Here is a 13,627-nt window from a genome sequence, read left to right on the forward strand (position 1 = left end):
CCACAGCTCTGATTTCTGAAGCGTGGAGAGAGGAACTGAAGGACCTGGCGACTAAAGTCCGTCTCTCAGCTGCAGCTCCGAGTCAAAGAGCTGAACACGAGGTAGAGGAACAAACACACGGTCATTATTAAAGACAAATATCATGTAATGTACAGCATACATAAATGAGTGCACTCATTAAATCAGTATTATTGACTGAAAACTAAATGAAGTGGAATATTTGTCAGTCTCTGACAGGGACATGGAGGAGGACACAACTCAGATAATAACTCCAAATATAACAAAATAATAACTCTACATTTACATACTTTCCATCATTTTGTGGGAAGGTGCTGAGGAAAATAATTCCTGCTGGAATGGATGGGTTTAGTCAGAATTCCTTCCAGAGCAGATGGGAGTGGGGTTTAAAACTATTCCTGCACACACCTTAATAAATATTAATATTTAAACAGCCAGGTGCACTGAGGGACATCTGAAGAAGGTTCATTACCATACAGTAGAACTTCTGGATAAAGAATGCTCTGAGAAAACGGATGGTAAATGAAGGGTAATATTTTGGCTCCACTGCTGTAATCTCTCTCAATATTAATATTCCAGGGTCTCTAAGGTCACTGCAGTGTGTGTTTTTGTATTCTGCGTGTGATTGGTCCACTGAGCCAAAACTTCTCAAACCATCATCTTCTGCATGGCTTCCTCAGAGACAGAGGAGACAGGGAATGATGTGGATGCCAGTAATGACACGGTGATGTCGACCTGGTGATGGAGTGTATGTGGGAGTTTTGAGCGCACGTGACTCACAGGTCTCAACAGGAGCTTAAATGATATAAAGGAAGCACCTGGTTATCTCTCTATCTGGTCCATTATAGAACTATCCAGACTTCTGATGTGAACTGGTGATTGCAGTTATTTGTCTTTTGTAGTGAAGAATCCTTGGTTATGCTGGAATGACAGAATGGTGAGGTTCAGTAGTGTAGGAGGTCGATTTGTTCCTGGACCTTCTCCAAGCTGCTCTACTTCCTCTATTTAGAGCCTAAAGGCACAGGAACGGCTGCCATGGGTTTATACTGGGATACACAACGTCTCGTCTAGCACACAGAATATCTTCTGAAACGGAATCACAGGCTGCTGGTACCTTCTGGTCTGCTGGAGCTCATCCTGCCTGAGGACACCTCAACTTCTCTTCCTTTTAATAACCTGTTCTTTTTTTTTTTTTTTTTTTTTTTTTTTTGCATACTCCCAGTGCCTCCAGTCGGAGATAATGAACTCAGGCAAGATACTCAGCCATGTTCCCGTTTCTGGAGTGTGTATGTCCTGGAGTGTGTATGTCCTGGAGTGTGTATGTCCTGGAGTGTGTATGTCCTGGAGTGTGTATGTCCTGCCTGAACACCAGGAAGCATCATCACACGTCTGTTCCTCTTTATTCAGCCTGCAGCAGAAGGCAGTAATTAGGGTGAAACTGAGTGACCTTTGGCAGATCAAACGAGCTCTGATCTCCGCTCATATTCTCCAATATCTCTGCTCCATCCCACAGCTCTGCCCTGCCATCATTCAGGAGCAGCTAATGAAAGATTATGAGGAATATGAGCCTTTTTATTAGCATTGTTATTTTTTGCAAGGTGACTGAAGTCCTTGTGCCGGTTAAATCCCCGGCTCTATCCGCGCGTACGTGTTTCAGATACCAAATCGCTTCCTGAATCAACAGAGATCTTCAGATGAGAACAGACTCACTGAATGTTCTTCTGTGATGCTTTCGCTGTCTAGCTGTCTTGCTTCTTATTTTTCTACTGTCAATCACGCTTTGATCCACTTCCTTCCAACTTAGTTTAGTGGGAAAAATCTCCTTCTGATCCACGAGAGACTCGGTGCACCGCCCTAATGAGTCCAAATAGAAAATGTGATTTTTTTCTTTTGAGTGCTGTATGATCACGAACAGTAATTAGATGATATATGTAATAATTATTTCAGAGTCGACTTCCTCTGCAGGGGGCCAAGCGTGTTGTCGCCCCGGCCCCGCCCCAGCCCCACCCCGGCCCCGCCCCAGAACCGCCTGAGTCACATCAGTACAGGAATATTACAGTATCACGCAGCCGGATGGTCTGACTACTGGGTGATTTTTTTCCCATGATTCCTCAGATTCAGATAATTTATATTTGCGTAGATCGTCAGAGAGGAGGAGCCGATGCGCAGGAAGACCCAGTACTCGTCTGAAACAGGTCGCATCATTCCTCCAACATCCTGGAGAACCAAACGCCGTGACTTCCACACTCCAAACACACGTCCAGGACCTCACAGACCTCAGGCTTCACAGATACAACCAGGAACCATCAGCCTGGAGGGGCAGGAGCTCAGGGTAACACACCTCAACACACCTATACACATACACACACCTCAACACACCTCAACACACCTATACACATACACACACCTAAACACACCTCAACACACCTATACACATACACACACCTAAACACACCTCAACACACCTATACACATACAAACACCTGAACACACCTCAACACACCTCAGCACACCCAAACACACATCAACACACCTCAACACACCTATACACATACACACACCTAAACACACCTCAACACACCTATACACATACACACACCTGAACACACCTCACCACACCTCAGCACACCCAAACACACATCAACACACCTCAACACACCTGAACACACCCACACACACATCAACACACCTCAACACACCCAAACAAACATCAACACACCCAAACAAACATCAACACACACACATCAACACACCTGAACACACCCACACACCCAAACACACCCATACACACACACACACACTTCAACACACCCACACACACATCCACACACATCAACACACCTGAACACACCTGAACACACCCACACACACATCCACACACCTCAACACACCCATACACACACACACACACCTGAACACACCTGAACACACACACACACACATCAACACACCTCAACACACCCACACACACATCAACACACCTCAACACACCCACACACACATCAACACACCCACACACACCTGAACACACCCACACACACATCCACACACCTCAACACACCCACACACACCTGAACACACCTGAACACACCTGAACACACCTCAACACACCCACACACACATCCACACACCTCAACACACCCCAACACACATCAACACACCTCAACACACCTGAACACACCCACACACACATCAACACACCTCAACACACCTGAACACACCTCAACACACCTCAACACACCTGAACACACCCACACACACATCAACACACCTCAACACACCCACACACACTTCAACACACCTGAACACACCTCAACACACCCAAACACACATCAACACACCTCAACACACCTGAACACACCCACACACACATCAACACACCTCAAAACACCCAAACAAACATCAACACACCCACACACACATCAACACACCTAAACACACCCACACACCCAAACACACCCATACACACACACACACACCTGAACACACCTGAACACACCCACACACACATCCACACACATCAACACACCTGAACACACCTGAACACACCCACACACACATCCACACACCTGAACACACCCATACACACACACACCTGAACACACCTGAACACACACACACACACATCAACACACCTCAACACACCCCAACACACATCAACACACCTCAACACACCTGAACACACCCACACACACATCCACACACCTCAACACACCCCAACACACATCAACACACCTCAACACACCCACACACACATCAACACACATCAACACACCTCAACACACCCACACACATCAACACACCTCAACACACCTGAACACACCCACACACACATCAACACACCTCAACACACCCACACACACTTCAACACACCTGAACACACCCATACACATCAACACACCTCAACACACCTGAACACACCCACACACACATCAACACACCTCAACACACCCACACACACTTCAACACACCTGAACACACCCACACACATCAACACACCTCAACACACCCAAACACACCCAAACACACATCAACACACATCAACACACCTCAACACACCCACACACACATCAACACACCCAAACACACCTCAACACACCTCAACACACCCACACACACATCAAAACACCCACACACACATCAACACACCCAAACACACCTGAACACACCTGAACACACCCACACATCAACACACCCATACACACACACACACACCTGAACACACCTGAACACACCCACACACACATCAACACACCTCAACACACCCACACACACATCAACACACCTGAACACACCCACACACATCAACACACCTGAACACACCTGAACACACCCACACACACAACACACCTCAACACACCCAAACAAACATCAACACACCCAAACACACCTCAACACAGCCGAACACACCTCACCACACCTGAACACACCCATACGCACACACACACCTCAACACACCTCAACACACATCAACACACCTCAACACACCCACACACACATCAACACACCTCAACACACCCACACACACTTCAACACACCTGAACACACTCAGACACACATCCACACACCTCAACACACCTGAACACACCCAAACACACATCAACACACATCAACACACCTGAACACACCCACACACAGATCAACACACTCACACACACATCAACACACCTCAACACACCCACACACACCTCAACACGCCCAAACACACATCAACACACCTCAACACACCCATACACACCTCAACACACCTCAACACACCTGAACACACCCACACACACCTGAACACACCTGAACACACATCAACACACATCAACACACCTCAACACACCCAAACACACCTCAACACACCTCAACACACCCACACACACATCAACACACCTGAACACACACACACACACATCAACACACCTCAACACACCCACACACACATCAACACACCCAAACACACATCAACACACCTCAACACACCCATACACACCTCAACACACCTCAACACACCTGAACACACCCACACACACCTGAACACACCTGAACACACATCAACACACATCAACACACCTCAACACACCCAAACACACCTCAACACACCTCAACACACCCACACACACATCAACACACCTGAACACACACTCAAACATAGCCGAACACACCTCAACACACCTCAACACACCCAAACACACCTCAACACACCCGCACACACACTCGAACATACCCAAACACACCTCAACACACATCAACACACCTCAACACACCCAAACACACCCGAACACACCCACACACACCCAAACACACCTGAACACACCCACACACACAACACACCTGAACACACCTGAACACACCCACACACACATCAACACACCTCAACACACCTCAACACACCCACACACACACTCAAACATAGCCGAACACACCTTAACACACCTGTACACACCTGAACACACCCACACACAGATCAACACACTCACACACACATCAACACACCTTAACACACCTCAACACACCCAAACACACCTCAACACACCCGCACACACACTCGAACATACCCGAACACACCTCAACACACATCAACACACCTCAACACACCTCAACACACATCAACACACCCAAACACACATCTGAACACACCTCAACACACTCAAACATAGCCGAACACACCTTAACACACATCAACACACCTGAACACACCCACACACAGATCAACACACTCACACACACATCAACACACCTCAACACACCCACACACACCTCAACACACCCACACACACATCAACACACCCAAACACACACTCAAACATAGCCGAACACACCTCAACACACCTCAACACACCCAAACACACCTCAACACACCCGCACACACACTCGAACATACCCAAACACACCTCAACACACATCAACACACCTCAACACACCCAAACACACCCGAACACACCCACACACACCCAAACACACCTGAACACACCCACACACACAACACACCTGAACACACCTGAACACACCCACACACACATCAACACACCTCAACACACCTCAACACACCCACACACACACTCAAACATAGCCGAACACACCTTAACACACCTGAACACACCTGAACACACCCACACACAGATCAACACACTCACACACACATCAACACACCTTAACACACCTCAACACACCCAAACACACCTCAACACACCCGCACACACACTCGAACATACCCGAACACACCTCAACACACATCAACACACCTCAACACACATCAACACACATCAACACACCCAAACACACATCTGAACACACCTCAACACACTCAAACATAGCCGAACACACCTTAACACACATCAACACACCTGAACACACCCACACACAGATCAACACACTCACACACACATCAACACACCTCAACACACCTCAACACACCTCAACACACCCACACACACATCAACACACCCACACACACCTCAACACACCTCAACACACCCATACACACCTCAACACACCTCAACACACCTCAACACACCCACACACACCTGAACACACCTGAACACACATCAACACACATCAACACACATCAACACACCTCAACACACCCAAACACACCTCAACACACCTCAACACACCCACACACACATCAACACACCTGAACACACCCACACACACATCAACACACCTGAACACACACTCAAACATAGCCGAACACACCTTAACACACCTCAACACACCCACACACACCTCAACACACCCGCACACACACTCGAACATACCCGAACACACCTCAACACACATCAACACACCCACACACACATCAACACACCCACACACACCTCAACACACCTCAACACACCCACACACACATCAACACACCCACACACACCTCAACACACCTCAACACACCCATACACACCTCAACACACCTCAACACACCTCAACACACCCACACACACCTCAACACACCTGAACACACATCAACACACATCAACACACCTCAACACACCCAAACACACCTCAACACACCTCAACACACCCACACACACATCAACACACCTGAACACACCCACACACACATCAACACACCTCAACACACACTCAAACATAGCCGAACACACCTTAACACACCTCAACACACCCAAACACACCTCAACACACCCGCACACACACTCGAACATACCCGAACACACCTCAACACACATCAACACACATCAACACACCCAAACACACATCTGAACACACCTGAACACACCCACACACACCCAAACACACCTGAACACACCCACACACACAACACACCTGAACACACCCACACACACATCAACACACCTCAACACACCTCAACACACACACACTAAAACATAGCCGAACACACCTTAACACACCTCAACACACCCAAACACGCCTCAACACACACATCAACACACCCGGACACACCCAAACACACACTCGAACATACCCGAACACCTCAACACACCTCAACACACCTCAACACACCTCAACACACACATCAACACACCTCAACACACCTGAACACACACATCAACACACCTCAACACACCTCAACACACCTCAACACACACATCAACACACCTCAACACACCTGAACACATCCAAACACACCTGAACACGCCTCAACACACCCACACACACATCAACACACCTGAACACACACTAGAACATACCCGAACAAATCAACACACCCAAACACACCCGGACACACCTGAATATACCTCAACACACCCAAACACACCTCAACACACCTTAACACACATCAACACACCTCAACATACCCAAACACACACTCAGACATACCCGAACACATGCCATTTATTTAGCGCTGGCTTCATGTTCTCTGTGCTCGGGTTATATTTATCATTTCTACACACACTTGGTAAAGATTTGTTCATCTTTTTCCATCAAAGTTTTTCTGACCAATGAATGAAAGAGTTTTATGAGGACATTTTCATCCCTTTTTTCGTTTTAGTTTGTTAAATAATTCTATACGTAACCACATCAAACAGGAAATGAACCAAAAGAATCAACTTCACGCTGATGTGCAGTCAGTAAACTGGCTTTTAGTCATGAATGCTTTCATAACGAACTGATGACCCTGAGCCTGACCCTGAGTTTTCATGCCTTTAATATATAAAAGGCATCATATTAATATAATTAATATATAATAAGGTTAATATAATTAAATCTGGAAAATAATTTAGAGGTAAATAATGTCAAAACATTAAACACAAAGTATTAACTAACTGATTTTAAAACATAAGTACAAGAATAGCATAAAGCTGAAAGAAGGAAGATCCAGGGATATAATCCTCTTGTCTGACACAGTGAACGTTCATATTTAATGATAATTACACGTTTTATCTGCTCTTGTTTTTTAGATCAGTCTAACAGCACTTGTGTGTCGCTGAGCTTTTCTTTCCACTTCACATCTAATCAGGAATTAATCACGCTCACTTTCAAAAAGAAAGAAAGAAAAACCTGCTCCACAAAATGTCACAGCTGACTTTTTTTATTGATCTGTCACAGCCACGTTATCTAAAGTCTTTCACTTACTGCTGTCAGAATGATCAACTTCTTCCTGAAAAACAAACAGCAATGTTCTAAAAGAAAGAAATTGCTGTTTAATGGAAGTCCTGCTCTCAGCTGTGTTCAGTTCAGTTCTGATTCGGTTGAATTTCTCAGGTGTTGGAGTTGTTGTGTCAGATCCTGCAGACGGATTCGCTGTCTCTGGTACAGCAGTGGCTTCTTCTGGCTGGAGATCGAGGTGAGAATCATTTTAAAAAACATTTAGATGTTTAAAAAATAGTTCATGCATGAACTTAGTAACTTGAAATGAGAGGAAAAACAAATCATCTCATACAGTGTCTCCACTAATGCACTTAATTACACTTAATTACACTTAATTACACTTAATCAGGTTTGAATAAGCTGCTGTGGTGTAGCAGGATAAAGAGAGAGAGATGAGTGTGTGTTATATGTGTTGTATATAATGATATAACCTTGATACTGATATCCAGCATGAGTGTGAACGTGTATATTAGAGTTTATCCCTTAATCACAGTCTAATCACGTTTATGACCGTACACTAAGACTAGATGAACCCGTGACTCCACAAACACACCTGACATGCTGTAGATCAGCCATAGCGAGAGTTAATGACACTAAAGCTTTATTCAGACAGCATTAGTTTATACTTGGAGGTGTGTAATGTAATTATTACCCGAGTATCTCTAGGATTTTAGACTGAATCCGTCATGTCAGTATGAGTAAGAGTACAGTGCACTATCCCAGATACGATAAGATAGAACTTTATTCATCCCGAGGGAAATTTTTGGGCCAGAGCTTGCTCAAACAGATACATCACTACAATGTAGGAATAAAAGACAATATAGTAATAAATGAAGTAGTAAAAATAACCGCAGTGCGTAGTAGAGTAGCACAAAAAGTGAGATATTTTAGTAAAAAATAAGTAAGTACACAAAAAATAAGTGGAGAAGTAGAAAAGTAGAAAGTGACATTGCACACGATATTGCACTTTATACTGCACATGGTATGAGGATGGATTCCTTCTGAGTCAAGGTTTCTTCCTCATGTCGTCTCAGGGAGTTTTTCCTCACCACCGTCACCTCTGGCTTCTCATTAGAGATAAATTTATACATTTAAAAGTTATATCCTGAACTTCTATATTTCTGTAAAGCTGCTTTGTGACAATGTCCATTGTTAAAAGTGCTATACAAATAAAATTGAATTGAAATGGAACTATTTGACCTTCTATAAAATGAGCAGCAGAAATAACTCCAGGTAACATGCAGTATTTCCCGTCTGAACTGACACGCGGGTAAAGATTGCTATCATCTCCTGAGTTTAAAACACAGAATAATAAAATATAGATGATGTTTAAAAGGACGTGTCAGAGAAGCAATGCTTCCAGTTTTTACATAAGTCATGTGTCAGTTATAAATGTGATGATGTAATAATTCCCAAACACCAGAAAAGACGTGTGTGTTTAGATTTCATCATATAAATGGCCAGTTTTCAGCTCCATGTTTTTTGTAATATGAATTATTGAAGTTATCTGGCAGCCAGAATAGACGATATATTCATAGCCTATGCTGATGTTCATGTTTTTGACGTGTGTGTGTGTGTGTGTGTGTGTGTGTGTGTTTCAGAGAAAGAGCTGGTTCTCGGGATGCTCCAGCAGGCCATGTGTGATTCTTCAGCTCTCCTTCAGCAGCCACAGTTTCCCATGACGGCTCAAACCGAGCCTTCGCTTCAGACACGCCGTAAACGCCGGATGAGGAGGTGACGCTTCCCAAATCACACCATAAAGTCCACACGTCCAAGTTCAATACTGTGACTGCGTTTATTTTTAAATACAGCCATTATACAGATCCCAAACTGCGTCACCACAGTGTTTCATTCAGACTGGAACATTTACACACTTAACAAACAGTGTTAATTGTTGTGGTCTCTTTGTGCTCTCTGAAAGTTACGTCAGTGTTTACGTGAGGAAAGTTCCTGGTATTCAGAGATGGGTTACGCAGCTGCTTCAGTGGAATTTCTGAGCTCCACATTCAGATTATTAAAATCACATGCATGAAGTTCACACCTCAGAAGCTGACAGAACACAAACACTCACCTTTAAACTGAAAAAATAAATAAGTCAAGGATAGACAAGAAGGACTAAAGAAGGACATAGTTTTACTATGTTCCATAAAGCCAAGAGATGATTAAAAAAATAAAAATAAAAAGACTAATATGATGATATATGCATGAAAAGAAGGTGATATTGCCAATATATCACTGCATGAATAGAGCGTGTAATGATCACATTAATCACTGGTTTAAATGAACAAAATGGCTTCCACACTCATTATTCAGCAGCACTTAGAATAGCACTTGATCCAGCACAGACTGTTATTAAAACATCATGCAAGAAAAATGCGCTTGAGTTCAAGCTCAGAATCATGTGTCACTGAGACACGCCTCTTATGTTAGACAAACTCCGCCCCCACATGCGTAACTCTCACGTAACTTCTGAATAGTGTTTGTCTGGAGTTACGTCTGAGGTCTGAATTCTGCTGTGTGGAATTTCAGTATTAAATGTTACGTAAGGCTTTACTCTGAGTACGACTCTAACTCCTGACACTGGTTCTGAGCGAGACTCCTCAGTGTGTGATGTGTGTTATCGTCCCTACACACTGTAGCGGCGATACTTTAGGGTGATGAAGTCATTTTAGAGTAAAAGCAGCTCTTGTTAGCGCATTCAGACTCGACTGTTCATCACACCATGTCGGTTACACACAGCTTTATAGTCAACACACACACACTAATGGGCCTGTGTCTGTTACTGTAGTGTGTGTTCAGCTGGAGAGATGGAGAAAGAGAAAGCAGTTACAGACAAACCAGGTAATGCCTCCTCTGAGCGTGTGTGTGTGTGTGTGTGTTATAATAGATGGATGTGAAGAATGTAAGGGATGGATGTAATGATGAATATGATGGATGTGATGCATGTAATTGATGAATGTGATGGATGTGATGTATGTAATTGATGAATGTGATGACGAATGTGATGGATGTAATGGATGGATGTAATGACAAATGTGATGGATGTGATGGATGGATGTGATGGATGTGATGAATGTGATGGATGAATATGATGGATGTGATGTATGTAATGGATGAATGTGATGAATGGATGTGATGGATGTAATGGATGGATGTAATGACAAATGTGATGGATGTAATGGATGTAATGGATGGATGTGATGGATGGATGTGATGGATGGATGGATGTGATGGATGGATGTGATGGATGTGATGAATGTGATGGATGAATATGATGGATGTGATGTATGTAATGGATGGATGTAGTGGATGAATGTGATGGATGGATGAATGGAAGGATAAAGCTATGTAATGGATAAATGTATGTTATGAATGAATGTTATGGATGGATGGAGAGGTGCAAGTGATAATTGGATGGATGTGATAGATTACCTATCTATCTATCTATCTATCTATCTATCTATCTGCTCTGTTGTGTCATTATTATATTTTCAGCAGGTCAGTAATTAATTTCCCTTTAGATATGTTGATGTATTTAAATGAGATGAAGTGGATAATTAAACAGTCCTGATCAGGGGAGCGTATCGCATCTCCTCTTCTGCAGCAGAACCTGTTCCTGACAGAATCTGTACAGAACCTATAAAAGCACATGAAGCTTAGAACTTCATCAAAGGTTCTGAGATTCAGGTTCTTTTACAGAACCAAGCTTCTGGCATCACTTCCTGCTTTTCCCAAATTCCACTCAGGTCTGAGTCATAAATAATAAACACGGAAGAGTTTAATAATAAATCAGGGAGAGAGTGATGAACCCCAGCTCCATTTATTCCTTTAATCTTATTCAGTGTGCCTGTGCGTGTGTGTGTGTGTGTGTGTGTGTGTGTGTGTGTGTGTTTGTGCGCTACAGAGCGGATCGGAGATGCTGAAGTCTTGCGAGTTCGACCGGACGAGAGTGAAAACATCAACGATTCTGCAAGGCAACGCGAACACAGTTGCTAACACACACATACACACATGCGTGCAAACACACACACACACACACACGCACACACACGCACACACACACACATATACAGTCAGGTCCAGAAGTATTTGGACAATGACAGAGTTTCTGTGATTTTGCCTTTATACACCACCACAACGGATTTGAAATAAAACAATCATGATGTGATTGAAGTGTAGACTTTCAGCGTTATTTTAAGAGGTTCCACAAAAATAAAGTACCTCCATTTTCAGGGGCTCAAAGGTGTTTGGACAATTGACTGACAAGAAGTTAATTGACTGTCCATTCCCTCATTACTTCAAGACAAATGAAGCAGATAAAAGGTCTGGAGTTGATATCAGGTATTGAGTTGGCATTTGGCAGCTGTTTGACTGGAGATACCAATATGAAGTCCAAGGAGATCTCAGTGCAAGTGAAGGAGGCCATCATTAGGCTGAAAAAAACAACATAAATCTATAAGAGAGAGAGCAAAAACCTTAGGTGTGGCCAAATCAACAGCTGGGTACATTCTTAAAAAGAAAGAAAGCACTGGTGAGCTCAACAACATCGAAAGGCCTGGAAGACCACGGAAGTCAACTAAAGTGGATGATCACAGAATCCTTTCCTTGGTGAAGAAAAACCCCTTCACAACATCACCAGAAGTCAAGAATACTCTGGAGAAGGTAGGCGTGTCATTGTCAAAATCTACAATCAAGAGACGTGTGTTGATGTGTGTTGATGTGTGTGTTCATGAATGTAAATACAGAGGGTTTACAACAAGGCGCAAACCACAGGTAACATTCAAGAACAGGAAAGCCAGATTAGACTTTGCCAGAAAACATCTAAAAAAGCCTCCCATGTTCTGGAATAAGATTCTTTGGACTGATGAAACCAAGATTAACTTGTACCAGAATGATGGGAAGAGAAAAGTATGGCGAATGGAACAGCTAATGATCCAAAGTATACCATATCATGTGTCAAACATGGTGGAGGCAGTGTTATGGCATGGGCATGTATGGCTGCCAATGGAACGGGCTCACTGGTGTTTATTGATGATGTGACTACTGACAGAAG

At 43.8% G+C, this 13,627-nt stretch overlaps 1 protein-coding gene across 1 annotated transcript in view; it reads left to right on the forward strand.

Moving 5' to 3' along the window:
* Positions 1–12,643, forward strand: part of tbata (thymus, brain and testes associated) — a 21,609-nt gene extending 8,966 nt beyond the window's left edge. The window contains exons 4-9 of the mRNA XM_034309535.2: positions 7–101; positions 2,159–2,350; positions 8,689–8,770; positions 10,176–10,308; positions 11,363–11,415; positions 12,479–12,643. Coding sequence (XP_034165426.2) covers positions 7–101; positions 2,159–2,350; positions 8,689–8,770; positions 10,176–10,308; positions 11,363–11,415; positions 12,479–12,570 — 647 coding nt within the window. The 3' untranslated portion in view covers positions 12,571–12,643. The remainder of the gene's footprint in view (positions 1–6; positions 102–2,158; positions 2,351–8,688; positions 8,771–10,175; positions 10,309–11,362; positions 11,416–12,478) is intronic.
* Positions 12,644–13,627: the final 984 nt, after the last annotated feature.

Source organism: Pangasianodon hypophthalmus, chromosome 12, assembly GCF_027358585.1.
Source record: "Pangasianodon hypophthalmus isolate fPanHyp1 chromosome 12, fPanHyp1.pri, whole genome shotgun sequence".
NCBI classification, from domain to species: Eukaryota; Metazoa; Chordata; class Actinopteri; order Siluriformes; family Pangasiidae; genus Pangasianodon; species Pangasianodon hypophthalmus.